Source organism: Vipera berus, assembly GCF_964194415.1.
Source record: "Vipera berus genome assembly, chromosome: 11".
Classification (NCBI taxonomy): domain Eukaryota; kingdom Metazoa; phylum Chordata; class Lepidosauria; order Squamata; family Viperidae; genus Vipera; species Vipera berus.
Window position 1 is genome coordinate 9,226,002 of NC_138214.1, and position 15,935 is coordinate 9,241,936.

The following is a 15,935-nucleotide window of genomic DNA, read 5'->3' on the forward strand; positions in this document are numbered from 1 at the left end:
GTCCAACCTCTTCCTTAAGATTTCCAGTGATGGAGCACCCACAACTTCTGCAGGCAAGCTGTTCTACTGATTAATTGTTCTCATTGTCAGGAAATTTCTCCTTAATTCTAGACCAGATCTCAGCTACATGAGATGGGCAGCCGTACAAACGTGATCAAACGAACAAACATATTGAATAACACTTAGCTTCCATATCCACTTTACTTAATTTTGCGAATGTGATTCTCAAAAGAGTCCTTCTGCCCTGAAATTGATACAACCGTAACCTTGGATCATCTTGACAAATTGGAGGTCATCTAGTCCAACCCCCTGCTCAGGCAGGAAACCCTATCGCATTTCAGATAAATGGCTGTCCAGTCTCTTCTTAAAAACTTCCAGTGTTGGAGCATTCACCACTTCTGGAGGCAGGTCGTTCCACTGGTGAATTGTTCTCACTGTCAGGAAGTTTCTCCTGTATTCTAGACTGGATCCCTCTTTCATAATTTCTATTTTCATTAAATAGTAAGCTACCTAGAATCTCCCCAGACAGCAAGATGGGTGGTATATAAATTTAGTAACAAATAAATAGAATAGGATTATAAAATTATTGGAGGATGGCAAAAAAAGAAGAAAGGAAGATTTCAGGGTTGCAGATGACCCCTTAGCTAGTTCAGAGCATTTCATGTCACTCATCTAAGACTTTATGGCAACCTCTCTCTTAAGTCTGGCTGGTATTTTTATGTCTGGCTGGTATTATGCTTCTCTTGCAGACACGGGGGGGGGATATGGCGTGCACGAGGCTCCTTGTGGCTCACAGCAAAGGGCAGCGGGCACCACAAAGCAGACAATGAATTTTCAGGCCAGACATGTAAGCAAAACTCAGGAATGCAGGAAGCAGGATTCTTTTATTTACAAAAGGATGCAAATGAGGAAAGAGCCATAAGGAGGAAGAACATCTCCGATCAGCTGTTGGAGCCATGTTTCAAAACGTACAAAGGCTTCCGACAGGTCCCCGGGGAACAGTTGAGAGGGAACGGAAAATTTTTAAAAGCAGACTAAGCAACGTTGCCCTGAATTGTAGATGATCTGCAGTCTGCTTTCTGTTCTGGGAGATATTGATAAATGTTTATTATTTTCTTGGTGTGTGTGTTTTGGCAAGCTTTTCCTGCTCAAAGCTGCGCACTGTTGATTGGCTGGAGTGAAGCAGTTTCGGCATTCGTCGCCTTCAACTGAGCAGCCTCTGTGCCTTTTTCCCATCTAGAGAATCGGATTGGTGAGGTCACGGAAAAGGCCTGGAGCAGTGAAAGGTTGGAAGTGAAATTGTTGCTGCCTTCGAAGGATGGCCGGGCAGCTGGGTGATTCAGGAATTCTGGACTGAGTAAACTAGCACCCGGGATATTTTGGGGTGCCTTTTTTTGAAGGGTTATTATTGGGCACCAAGAATCAAGATCATTACATTCAGAATAACAGATCTGGAAGGGACCTTGGGGGTCTTCTAGTCCAACCCGCTGCTCAACCCTATGCCATTTCAGACAAAGGGTTGTCCAATCTCTTCTTAAAAACCTCTGGTGATGGAGCATCCACAACCTCAGGAGGCAAGTCATGAAGTTCAAGAACAGAAGATTTATTATCACAGCCTATACACAAGAATTTAGTCAACTAACGGTCAACGCTAAATTGGCGCTAGATAAGAGCCAATGAAATTCAAGAGGGGATGGACTTGGGTCTTTTGTGGGAACGCAAGGACTCTAAACTGACAGCTTGTTTAACTTCGCCCTCCAGCTTGGCCTGCTCTTCTCTCGCAGCTCATTTGTTGACCCCCCCTCCCCCCCCGGTTAGGCTGCCACAGTATCGTAGGAGAATTTATTTCTGATTTGGAACTCGAATGAGAATATACCGCACTTCCCCAACCGGTAGGCAAGCTGGAACACAGCTATCCTGTTACGGCAGGTTTCCGAAGCAATCAGTGTGCATTGACGAGATATGCAAAAAGTGTGCTTCTTAGTGAGAAGAGATATAAATATCATAAGATCATGATGGTATATTTTAGAGCAGTGGTTCTCAACCTTTGATGACTTTAAGCTGGGTGGACTTCAATTCCCAGAATTCCCCAGCCAGCACGTCTCATGACGTCCACCCGTCTCAAAGTTGCCAATGTTGAGAAACCCTACTCTAATTCATCCTCCCACCCTCCCTCCCATTTTCTCCCCTCCTCCAATTCCTTTGCTGTGACGTTAAGACGCTTTCCCCTCATCAGGTTTTGCTGCGGTTGATCTCTGGTGTGTCTTGCACATGTCCCAGCCTTGTAAGGCTTGTTAATATTTTATCATTTTGATATACAGGGAATTAATTACTGTCAACAGAGCAGATTTTAATCTAATCAGCTATTCTGCACGCGGCATCCATTGCAGACATCAAAGTCAGCATCAAAGAGCTCGGAATGAAAGCACACACTGTGCTTCCTAGGCAAGGCACAACCCCATTTGCAAGGATACCTGCCCAATAGCAATCTTTTGGCATGCCCGGCTCCCCTGCCCTTGCTCAACTCCCGGAGTTTTCAGAGGCGTTTCCAGGACTAATGGTTCTCACAAGACTTGACAGGCTTAGCAATGTCACAGGAAAAGCTAGTGGCAGGACACCAGATCAGTGCCTCCCCATTTCAACCTGCCTTTGCTGATTTTCCTGGCTCTCAGCAGTTGCACGGGTGAAACAAACAGGTCCCTTGACTTGTTTCGAGCCTTAATTGACATTACCTTAATGTCTTGCTTTTCTTCAAGAATATCATCTCCTTAGTTGGATTCTCATAACAATTCTGCAAGGAAGGATTGGGCTGAGATAGAGAGAGAGCTGGCTTGGATCTTGGGTTGTGGAAAACAGCTGTTGCAGTAGATAAACTATGAATTACAGTTTAGCATGTGGCGTGAATCCAACTGACTGGAGACGATTGGTAAATAAGACTTGGGTACGGACCACATGATAATGTCATTCATGCAGTGAGCCTGAGTTGGTGGAGATAATGGAGGACAGGGAGGCCTGGCATGCTGTGGTCCCTAGGATTGCAAAGAGTTGGACACAACTTAGCCACTCAGCAACAGGGACCACCAGTCCCAAAGTCACCTAGAGATCTTTATGGCTGTGTAGATCTGAATCTGCTCCTTCCCAGTCCCAACTTATCACTATTCTATGGGTGGGGTGCCACTTAATGCCTTGTAGATTTTTTAGATTCTCTAATCCAGAGGTCCCCAACCTTTTGGGCACTGGGGACCGGTTCCGTGGAGAGATGTTTTTCCGCGGACCGGAGGGTGCATGGTTTTGTGTGCTGCCTGCATTTCGCAAATGGGACTTTGCTTGTTTGTGCGGACCGGTTGCTGGCATGCCGCGGACTGGTATTGGTCCATGGACTGGGGATTGGGGACCCCCTGCTCTAATCTTTGCTACTGGTGATGCTGGCTGAATTCAAGCAAGGCGTATTCCCAGCCAACCTTCTTATTTGATGCCTCTGCTCATCCTATTCCTTCTTTCCACTTATTTTCTCTTTGCTGCTGTCCTGCATGCTCTTCCTCCCTGGAGTACTTATGCTGTAGTCACTCTAGACCTGTCCACCTGCACCTGGCTGTTTGGACAAAGCAAACAAGTATTTTATGTTTTGCAGCCCAATGGCTGATGGCTCCCTTGTTCCCTTGTCCAAATGAGATGATGCCTGTGGCTGTCTCCCAGTCTTTGTTTTTTAATTATTCTCAGCGTATCCCTACTTTGGACTTTCAATGTGATCTTTCTTCTTCTTTTCAACTGGGTCCAGTTCTCAGATGGGACAAAGACCCTGTGGTTTTCTTGGCAAGGTTTTCCAGAAGTGGTTTGCTATTTTCTCTTTCCTAGGGCTGAGAGACAGTGAGTGGCCCAAGGTCACCCAGCTGGTTTTGTGCCTAAGGCAGGACAAGAACTCCCAGTCTCCCACTTTCTAGCCTGCTGACTTAACCACAATACTAAACTGGCTCTCTGCTTTGATCTTAGCCCCTTTTTAAATACAGGTGAACTCTTATAGGAGGTTATTATGTTATGACTAAATTTGGCACTTGGATATCTAGAAGAAGAAAATCTGAATTATTTGAAGTAGCAGCTATATCGCCTGTATCAAGGTCTTAGACTCTGAAATGATCTTTATAGATTTGATTTCAAAATCCATTATACTGGGGAAGATTTTTTTTTAAAAAAAGATCCTTCTCATCTCCGGCTCCCTTTGCAAGTTCTTCCCCTTTGCATTACTTTTAAAACCGGAGTTGAAAACTCCATTTTTCTCGTGCAGCTTGTGGTTGAGATGCTCAGGGAGCTTTTGATTATTTTAGTAGTTTATATGGCAGCGAGATTTACATTGTTCTCCCGCCACTGCCCCCGCCTTTCTAACCATTTAAGTTGTTTTTTCTATGAACGTGTTGAGCTGTGTGATGGTTTTTTAAGACTGCTGTTCTAGTGTTCCAGTTTTACTGGAACAAGATGTTTTAGTTTAGCTTTTTTGTAATGCCTGTAAGCTGCCTTGGCAGAATTATTCAGCTTCCTTCAAAGACCGAGACATGAATACTCAAAATAAATAAACTATTGGTCTTAACTAATTGCTATTGGACTGCTGTACCCACCTGCTATTAAAAGGAAAGCATTTCTGTTTTGAACCCCATCTTCCCCTATTAACCAAACGTAGTTCCTGTTTGCAATGTTAAAGGGAAAAAACACACAGAAACTTATAAAAATCGCCTTTGGTCCCTTAAATATCTCCCCATTCCAATTACCTACAATTTTTGGCTGTGCTCGCTCTAGTATAGATACTCCTTGACTTACAAGAGTTTGCTTAGTGACACTTCGATGTTACAACGCTGCTGAAAAAAGGGACCCACAACCATTTTTCACACTGATGACCGTTGCAGCATCCCTGTGGTGACGTAATTTATGTAATTTTGGATGCTCAGCAGCTGGCTCATACTTATGACATTTGCAGCGTGCCAGGGTCACGTGATCCCCTTCTGACAAGCAAATCCATGAGGAAGCCAGATTCGCTTAACAGCCATGTGACTAACAGGGATTCACTTAACAAACGTGCAAGAAAAATGGGGCAAACCTCAAACAAATGTCTCACTTGGCAACATAAATTTTGGGCTCAATTGTGGTTGTACGTTGAGGACTACCTGTAACATTGTGATGTCACCAGGAACCTTCACAGCAGCTCTCAGAGGGTGGGGTCAAATAATGAAACAACAAAACAACAGCTGTCAAAGATGCCCATCCCTTGGTCTAGCACAGGAGTCTTCAAACTTGGCAACGCTAAGACTTGTGGACTTCGACTCCCAGATTTCCTCAGCCAGCCAGCCCATCCTAAAGTTGGCAAGGTTGAGAAGGTCTGGCAGAACTGGCATTGTGCCAAGGGTATCTTTGGCAAAGAAACCAACCTTGGTTGCCTTTTGAAGAAACATCTTGCTTTCTCGAAAGAGAGCCGGGCTCGGGAAATCTTTGTTCCCTGCGACTAGAGGATCTGCTTCATAACTGCCCAGAAGCACACACAACACAAATTCTTCCCAGGCTTTGTGGTTATTGATGCCCTTGTTTGCATTTCCTCAAGCTCTTGTTTGCATTTGTCAAAAATGGAGCAGTTGGGTCCTTGATCCTGTAGATTAGGAGGTTTAACAACAGGGACTGTGAGGCCATTTGGTTAGATTGTTTACAGTAGCGTTAGATGCTTTCCTGACAGCTGGTCCCAAGCTTTGGTGCTCTGGGGAAAAAAAAGAGATGAGAATTAAATCAGACACACTCTCTCCCCTCCCATCTAAATAGAAGAAGTTTCTTCTCTTCTAATTGGTGGCACAAATGAAAAAAAACCAGGGCCAAATGGTGTCACCGGGGTTAAAAGCTAAGGTTTTGAGGCAAGTTAACTCACCTCGGCTCCAGTTAGCGATTAGGTAACACAAAACTCCACTTTACGCTAGAATTTGTATTGTTTTACTTCCTACCACACGTGACAAGCCAATATCCTGTTTGGGCCCCCTTGTTTATTCTGCATCTTTCCCTACCTACTTACGCAAACAAAATTCTGAAATCTTGCAAGGTGGTTGATTTTTTTTTTAAAAAAATGTTGTTACTTTGGAAGTCTCTAGGTAGAGCATTCCTCCATCCATTATTTTTTTTAAAAAAAAAAATTGCAAATTGGGAAGGATCACGGCGGAGGGCAAAGGTTAGAACTTCCCTTCTCTTCTCATAGCCTGCATGAAAAAGACGAGCGAGCTTTCAGTCCATGTTCAGTGTGATGGAATAAAGCCTGGGATCAAGTTGACAATTTCATCTTTGCCAGGGAGAAATTGACCCTTGTCAGCTTACGCCATCTCTCTCTCCTGTCAACTGGAGAAGATTTAGGAAATCCTGGCTTCCTCTGCACGGTTTAGGAAGATAAAATTATGAAAGTCACGAAAGAGGCAGGAACTTGGGGGCATCCGGCCCCTTGGGTGCCTGATGTCCCTTTTTGCAGATACTCTACCCACAATGGCTGAAAATTGGTAAGATTTTCTACCAATTGGAAAAAGTTCCCCCCCAAATCTCACCTCACCCATATAATCCTGGCAAGGATGACAGTTAGAAAAATTAATCAGTGGAACAGGCTTGCCTTCAGAAGTTGTAGGTGCTTCATCACAGGAGGTGTTTTTAAGAAGTGACTGGACAACCATTTGTCTGAAATGATATAGGGTCTCCTGCTTGAGCAGGAGGTTGGACTAGATGACCTCCAAGGTCCCTTCCGACTCTGTTCTTCTATCATCCTTGCAGCTCTTAGGTGCAAGACCCCTCGCCCCAAAATAAAAGTTAGCCACTCATTTATTCAATAGCAACGTAAAACTCGATGGAGCAAGAGTTCGGCTTGGTAAAAGACAATGTTCAGTGTCTTAAAGAATTATGGTAGTTCACAGGTAGAATTCATGCAGAAAATTCAAGAAAAATTCTTCTCTCCTTGTTCAAATATTTGTCGGTTGTATAATGGACGAAACACTGTAAGTTGTTCTTGACTTGCAACCATTTGTTTAACGACCAATCAAAGTTACCAAGACATTGAAAAAAGGGGGTCCTAGCACTTACAATCATTGCAGGATTTCCACAGTCACGTGGTCAAAATCCGGATGCTTGGCAACCAGCATGTGTTTACAACAGTTGTAGCATGGCAGGGTCATGTGATCATCCTTTGAGACCTTCCCAGTTGACTTCTGACACGGAAAGTCATTGGGGGAAGCCAGATCCACTTAATGATCACATGACTCCTGAAGCTGGCAGAGAAGGTCGCAAACGGGCAGTTACGTGAGAGTGGGATGCTGCAACCCATAGTAAATACACTCCAGTGGCCAAGACCCTGAGTTGTGATCAAATAACCACGGGGATGTTGCGATGGACCATAATTAAGTGACTTTTTTTTTTAGCACCATTGTAACTTTGAACCGTTGCGAAACAAGAGCATTGGTCTGATTGAATTTACACTTCATTGTAAGCTGTATAATGTCATTTCTTTAACACGGAATGTGACACTACTCTTTAGGGCCCAATACAGCAGGTGAACCAGCTTGGCTTAAAATTCTTGGTTGCATTTATGCATGAAAACAATCCTCTCTGTTTTTCCTCTTTTGGCCTTGCTTCTTTCCATCCACTTGTGCAGAAATGGCAGCATGGAAGAAATGAACTGGCAGTTTCAGTTTTGCTGTGTTGTCAGTTTCCTTCCTCAACGGAAGGCTTCATTCACCGCCCTGCTTTACCCCTCACCCTGAGTGCAAATCCTATTTCAATCTATTCATTATGACTTTGTGTCTCCGGTAGAGCCGTATGTATCACCCTGCCTCACAGTGACAAATTTGAAGATGTTCCAACACCTTATGACGGTTTTATTCGATCGATGGCCTTGACAGTATTTGTTTTATAGTGTGCCTGGCTAGGTTGGACTTTGATGGGTCTGAGAACATGCCATTAAGTGCGGAGGGCTGGCACATGTTAACTTAGGCTCTTGTGATTGGGTGCTGCAGGGATAAAATTGGGTTTCCACATTTCAGAAGGAAAAATCTCCCCACGCCTTATTTAATTCCTCCGGATTGCTGTGGAAAGGTTCCTTATTTACGTGCTTCAGCCTTTTCCAATCTGGCTGCAGATGATGGGTATGATGATCCAACTCATCTGTAGGGCCCTGCTTGGAGAACGCGTGATGGGTATGGGCAAAGACAGCAGGATTAAACCAGAACAAAAAGTGCCAGTTTGGTCAAGTGGTTAAGATATCAGGCTGGAAGCTGGGACTTCTAGTCTTGTCTTAGGCGTGAAAGCCAGTTGGCTGACTCTGGGCCAATCACCAGGAGACTGTGAGTTCTAGTCCCACCTTAAGCATGAAAGGCAGTTGGCTGACTCTGGGCCAATCGCCAGGAGACTGTGAGTTCTAGTCCCACCTTAAGCATGAAAGGCAGTTGGCTGACTCTGGGCCAATCGCCAGGAGACTGTGAGTTCTAGTCCCGCCTTAAGCATGAAAGCCAATTGGGTGACTCTGGGCCAATCACCAGGAGACTGTGAGTTCTAGTCCCACCTTAAGCATGAAAGCCAGTTGGCTGACTCTGGGCCAATCGCCAGGAGACTGTGAGTTCTAGTCCCACCTTAAGCATGAAAGGCAGTTGGCTGACTCTGGGCCAATTGCCAGGAGACTGTGAGTTCTAGTCCCACCTTAAGCATGAAAGCCAATTGGGTGACTGGGCCAATCACCAGGAGACTGTGAGTTCTAGACCCGCCTTAAGCATGAAAGCCAATTGGGTGACTCTGGGCCAATCACCAGGAGACTGTGAGTTCTAGTCCCACCTTAAGCATGAAAGCCAATTGGGTGACTCTGGGCCAATCACCAGGAGACACTGAGTTCTAGTCCTACCTTAACATGAAAGCCAGCTAGATAACTCTGGCCCAGTCCCTGTCTCTCAGCCCAACTCGCCTCACAGGGTTGTTGTGGGGCAAATAGGAGGAGGAAGGAGTATAGGAGGAGGAAGGAGTATAACCTTGAGTTATTTATAAAAATAATAAAAGCGGGATAAAACATCTAACAAAAGGGCCAATACTACCTCAGATGCTCAAACTGTGGCCTTGCCAGCTGCCTCTTGAAAGCTGCCATCCAATTGTAGCACTGAGTATGGAAGAATAATTAACTACAGATAAGCAGTACTATTGCCAAGTTCTGCTATTGAATTCAAATTGAATTCAATTAAATTCTGCCAAATTTTGAGTACTGTATATTTCTGCATCCTACTGTATGGGTGATCTAGTGCATGTTTTCTAGAAACTCGGTATAGCCAGAAAAAAAGTTGTTTGCTCCTGATTTAAAGTACCATTAGATGCATTGATTCAAATCAAAGGGAATTGAAACAGGGAAGGCTCATCCTTTTGAATCTTGTAGACCAGGAGCAATTGTTAAGAAAATAAAATTTGGTGGGAACTAGCAAACTTCTCTTCTGTAGTAGGGAAGGCTATCTGGCTATTAAAAAAAACCCAGCCACTAACAGTAAAATTAATCCTAAAATTGGAAAGGGATTTAGAAATAACTCATAACTCTGTGCTGATAAGGTCTTAGCTGCCAGTGAAGTCTCCTTATAAGCAAAAAGTATAGGATTATTTCCAGGATAAACTTAGTGTAAACTCTGTTTAGGATTAAGTTCCAGGACAAGTGTAATTTACCAACATTTAGATAGAAATGAGCATTTGCCGTCCTTGTTCTCTAGATCTTCCACTGCACCATCGTTGAAAGATTCTGCAGATTGCTATGTAAACTAGAGGACAGTAACAATAGAGCATCATGCATAATTCCTCTGATAGGGTTTGTAGACTCTCAATGAACATGTAAGACTTGAATGCTTATCAGAGTGTAAAATCTTATGACGTGTTTGGTCTTGTTGGAAAGAGTGTGGATAAGAATGCCAACATCTCTTGAGGATGCATTATGAAATCCAGAGAACGTTAATGCTTGATTTAAAAACATACTTAAATGTTCTTAAATGTCCTTCCTCCTGAGGTGAAGCTGGCTCCAACCCTATTGACTTTCCAGAAAGCTCTTGAAACATGGTTTGGTCAACAGGCCTGGAGATTCCATGGTAGATAGTTCCATGATGTCAATCAAAGAGCATCTTTGTAGCTCAGGGATGACCTGTGAAGTCCTTGGTGCTCTCTCAGCTTGTTTACTTGCAGATGTTTCATTACCCAACTAGGTAACATCTTCAGTGCTGAAGATGTTACTGTCAAGTTTCAAAGCACGTCTTGCTGGTGTGAAAAATATTCCTTCTCAACTTGCCAACAAACCTGGATGGAGGGAAGGGATTGGAATGTGAGATGTGAAGACCAAGAGGCCAGACCCTGAGATTCCAGGACATTCTACCAAGTGTCTGGGCAGACTTGAAGATGCTTTATCATAACAATATTTTCCTGCTTGATTGGGCAATGTGACGTGGCCAGGAGGGAGGAGGAAGAATCCTATGCTTTTACTATGTGTATTTGGGAGGGGTCTGGCTCGAGCTGGTTTTGCAGTCATGATGTGCCGAATTGGTGCACTCAATAAAGTTTTACTTTTAGAGATTGGAATGTCTTGAAGATGTTTGCTTGGTTGGGTTCATCAGTCAGAACCATGACAGTTACCTAGCTGGTAATGAAACATCTGTAATAAAACAACCAAGCTCTGAGAACACCAAGGATTCCATGTTTAAAACGAAGTTTGACTAAATGTACTCTCTCTCTATTCATTAGTCATTTCAAAATATTTTAAACTTATTTTGGTTGCCTGTTTAATGGGTTTTTATCTATTTGGACCGCTTTATTGGGTACACTGCCCAGTGTTGCTATATGAGATGGGCAGCCATACAAACGTGATAAAACAAACAAACATATCGAATAACATTTAGTTTCCATATCCACTTTATTTAATTTTGCGAATGTGATTCTCAAAAGAGTCCTTCTGCCCTGAAATTGATACAAGCCTGCCTTAGATCATCTTGACAAATTAAGATTCCGATGCTTCCCATCAGCTTTTGTAGGGAATAAATGAAAAATGCTGCTTTTCAACAACTGTGTAACATGTTCCCTTGTGTGGTGGAGGAGTATAAAATTACATATGTAGTGAAGAAATAGTAGAATCTAACATTGTGCAATGAAAGTAAAAGTCAGCTTAGGCTAGATAACAGAAATACTGTGTCATGAAATAATAACAATAACAATAACAACAATAAGATTAATAATAATAATAATAATAATAATAATAATAATAATAATAATAAATAATAATAATAATAATAATAATAATAATAATAATAATAATAATAATAATAATAATAATAATAATAATAATAATAATAATACAACTGCGCTACTCGGAACATCTTACATTTTAAGGAGATACCTGGTTGATCCCTAGGATGCTGGCAGCAACCCATGTCAACCCTTAGTGCCAGTCAATTTGAGTGTTCAGTTGACTGAGTTTCATGTTTAATGAATAAAAGTTATATAATAATAACAATAACAATAATAATAATAATAATAATAATAATAATAATAATAATAATAATAATAATAATAATAATAATAATAATTTTATAATAATAATAAAAATAATTTGGAAGGGACTTTGGAGGTCATCTAGTCCAACCCCCTTATACCATTTCAGACAAATGGCTGTCCAGTCTCTTCTTTAAAACCTCCAGTGTTGGAGCATTCACAGCTTCTGGAGGCAGGTCGTTCCACTGGTTAATTGTTCGAACTGTCAGGAAATTTCTCCTTAGTTCTAGGTTGCTTCTCTGTTTGGTTAGTTTCCATCCGTTGCTTCTTGTCCTGCCCTTAGCTGCTTTGGAGAATGCATGGTTCAATGGTCAATGGTCCGATCAAAGAATGTCGATTGGTGGCCCCCAGGGGGAGGGCGTTCTCTGTGGGCGCGCCAGACCTGTGGAACCGCATTCCGGTTGAGCTCCGGATGGCCCCCGACCTGCGCTCCTTCCGGCGTGATTTAAAAACCTATCTATTTGAGCAATCTGGCCTGGTCTGATGGGTTTGGGGTTGGATTTAAATATGTTTTAACACATTTTTAGTATTGTATTTTGGGGCATAATTATTTAATTCTTTTTAATCTCTTTTTTAACTTTTGTATTTACATTTTGATATTTATTGCCCTGTACACCGCCCTGAGTCCTATGGGAGAAGGGCGGTATAAAAATTTAATAAATAAATAAATAAATAAATTCACATAGAGTTGGCCACGGATGCTTTAGAAGATCAGACAAATTATGGAGGATGAAATTTGCAATGGCTGTCATGTATCCAATGTCAGGTACTATATACTAGCTGTGGATAAAGACATGTCCAACCTGTGGGTTTTGGACAATTTGAAGCACAGTTACAAACTAGTCAGAATTTTGCTGTGCTCAAAAAGATTCTTTTCATGGTAGGCATTGAACTTGGGCAATTACGATTCACTGCTGAGTTACAACATTGACTGAGGATATGAGTGAACGAATAAAGGAGTGAATACTGAACATTTAAGCAGACGTTTTAATGCTGTCTGTGGTTTTTTTTAATGCTTTCTACTGTCTTTATTGTTTTAAAATGCTTTTTCAAATTTTTAATGGTAGGTGTTCTGGATTGAAAGCCAGCCAGAAGCATTTCTTGAGATGGGCGGCTACAGAAACCACCAATCAATTAAGCAAACGAATAAAACATAATCTTTTAGTACTTTCACTGATGGGAGATGAGGATTCTTGAGTAGGTGGAGAAAAACCAGCCGATTTCAGGTTGAGATATGGGCAGTTTTGTCAGAGGACACCGCGGAGATAAACTTGGTGGACTTCCATAAACTCATATCAGACTTGGAATCTTAGGCTTGGTGGTAGAGAAGGCCAGATTTGAAGGTACTCTGGAAGTAGTCTTATTTGATTATATCAGGGAAGCTGCAGAACCCTCAAATGCTGCTCTGGATTACTCTTTCCTGGAGACCGGGTGGGAAATGCCTGGCTTTAAACATGTTCCTTTTTCTCTGTACTCCCATTTTCTTTTGCAGATGACTGACCTGCCTCCCTCCTTTTTAACACTGAAGCCAGATTGTTTTAACTAAAGATGGAAACACTGGAGTCGGAACTGACTTGTCCAATTTGCTTAGAGTTGTTCGAAGACCCCCTCCTTCTGCCGTGTGCTCACAGCCTCTGCTTTAGCTGCGCCCACCGCATCTTGGTTTCCAGCTGCTCCTCTGGCGAGAACCTTGAACCCATCACTGCCTTCCAGTGCCCCACTTGTCGACATGTCATCTCTCTTAACCATCGGGGCCTAGAAGGCCTTAAACGCAATGTGACCTTGCAGAATATCATTGACCGATTCCAGAAGGCCTCTCTGAGTGGGCCCAGTTCCCCCAGTGACAACTACCGCGAGAGAACCTATCGCCACAGCCCGACCATGTCGACAGTGGTGGACCGGATAGCTTGCCAGTTCTGCGAGCAGGACCCTCCCCGCGACGCCGTCAAGACCTGCATTACTTGCGAGGTGTCCTACTGTGACCGCTGCCTGCGGGCCACCCACCCCAATAAGAAGCCATTCACCAGCCACCGGTTGGTGGAGCCTGTGCCGGACACTCACTTCCGGGGGCTGATGTGCCTTGAGCACGAGAATGAGAAAGTGAACATGTACTGTGTGGCTGATGACCAGCTCATCTGTGCCTTATGTAAACTGGTGGGGAGGCACCGGGATCACCAAGTGGCGTCCCTGAGTGACCGGTTTGAGAAACTGAAGGTAAGTAGAGGTGGGCAGGCGAAGCAGGGACGGGGGCCATATTAAAAGTCCAGGTCATATTTTTTTTTGGTAACAAGGTGGAATTTAGATATAATCCAGCCTCGGTTTTGAAAGTGGCACATTGGGTGAACAGGAGAGTGGACATTATTTGGATTGAACCATCATAATAAAACTTCTTTCATCCTCTCTGTCTTTTACTTGGGCTGGAATCAACACTCTTATTCAAAGGAGGAACTTTGTTTGGGGGTGGGGTGGGGGGTATTGTTAATCCTGCGATTGTGTCCCAGACTAACCAGGATACAGGATGAATTGTGATTGACAAAATCAGGACTTTAGTTTTTGGATAAATGCAGTGCTTTGGATTCCAAGGGACGAAGATGCTTCAACACTCAATAGCTCTTGGTGACTCTTTAAAGCAGCTGCATCTTGTTCTTTCTTCCACAACTGTAGAGCCATTCTGAGAGAAGATACATTTGGTGTAAGTCATTTCCAGAAGATAGTAGTGTACGTCCACCTTTTATATATTCCTATCTGTCCTGCACAGCTGGAATAGCTTGACAACAGCTGTATCTTGAGCCTGAAGTCTTTCTTAACATTTACTCCCAGAGAGGGTAGCTGCTAAATGGCTGCCAGAGGTGACTCAGCCTTCCAAACTTCTGGAGGGCTGCATGAAACCATTGGGTGACACGGTGACTGTGAGAAAGAGGCATAATGGCGTTTGGGGTTTATTTTGTGCCAGATTTGGAAGGTAATGGAAGGAGGAGGCTGGTGGGACAGGCCTGCCTGACATTCCCACCTTTAAATCCCATCTTCCTCAAATCTGAGAGCTATCCTGAAATTGCACCACTTCTGTTGCTGAGTTTTAATGATGGGATCTTTGGGTGTTGGTGAGTCATCTGGAACCTCTGGGCGGTTGGTTACGCGTCTTACTCTAGTGACTGGTTGCTCTTTTTAATAGACACATTTGCACTCAACAATATTTGCATGTGTCGTATCCTAGACAGTTGTGGGATTCAAATACGGGAACAAGCGGTTCTCTGTGTAGATGCCACTTCCGGAAGTCTGTTCTGGGCCTGGGCAATAAAAAAATTTGCTACCAGTTCTGCCGAAGTGGTGCAAACCGGCTGAATCCCACCACTGATCCTAGAGTTATATGAAAATGGGGTTTTGATGGTCAGGATTCGGGAGCCCAGCCTTCTCCCGAGGAGGTCCTGCATTTTGTAAATGAGAGCCGATATAAAGGAGGAGACGGGGTGTCTACTCTGTGGGAGGAATTGGAGCCAACCTGTCCTAGGACGAATCATTCATTAAGGAATAACTTTGTTTTCAATGGGTTGAAGTCTGCTGCACCTTCAGTGGAACAACCTGCTTTTCTCCCCCCCTCCTTTTCCCCCCCTTCCTCTCAGCTACTTGAGGGTGTTTGCAAGTCAGATTTCAGCTGCACGAGGTAATAAATGTTTTGAGCCAGCCTGCCTTGGGGAAAATAGACAACTGATGCCATTTCGGATCTAGCGGCTGTTGACAAACTGGTTTTATGCTTTGAGGGAGGTTTGATTTATGGCTGTCAGGGCTGAAAGTCACAGCCTTAGTCTGAAATGTGCAGAATTTCTATAGACTGTTTTCTAGCATATTAATTTTTGATGTTGCACCTGCTCCCCTAGGAGCTGTTTATGCCTATGCACAAGCTACCGTAGGCCTTAATTGCCCTTTTTAATTTTAGATATAGTTTCTTTGACAGTAAGAGGCACATGTTCAGAGATGCTGGCCTGTGTGGTAAGGCATCTGGAGGGTGATCCATCAGATCCAGTTTTGCATCTACGTCTGTAGGAGGCAAAAAATTAGAATATACAGATCCTTCTTTCTCTTGGCTTGTTCAATTGTCGAGGAAGGATACTTTCTCACTTTTCCAGCCCAATCAGATCTACTATCCCAACCCAGCACCCTCTACTTATTAGTGGCAGGATTTATAGAAGATGGGGACAGCTTTTCCACTGAGAACTTCATGAGGAATTTGTCAACGATCCAAATTCCATTGAGAATTTCACTGGTGGTTTGTTACCAGCGGTCCAAATTCCATTAAGGATTTCATTGGGAATTTGTGAAGGGTCCAAAATTCCCTTGAAGATTTCTTTGGGAGTGTATTAATGGGTTCAAATGGCATTGAAGATTTC

The 15,935-nt window shown here is 43.2% G+C and overlaps 1 protein-coding gene across 5 annotated transcripts in view; it reads left to right on the forward strand.

The window, feature by feature from the left end:
* Positions 1 to 15,935, forward strand: part of MID2 (midline 2) — a 145,265-nt gene that overhangs the window by 20,739 nt on the left and 108,591 nt on the right. For all 5 annotated transcript variants that reach the window (XM_081336611.1, XM_081336615.1, XM_081336612.1 and 2 more), the window contains one exon: positions 13,043 to 13,764. In XM_081336611.1, the coding sequence (XP_081192737.1) occupies positions 13,099 to 13,764 (666 nt within the window). In that variant the 5' untranslated portion in view covers positions 13,043 to 13,098. The remainder of the gene's footprint in view (positions 1 to 13,042; positions 13,765 to 15,935) is intronic.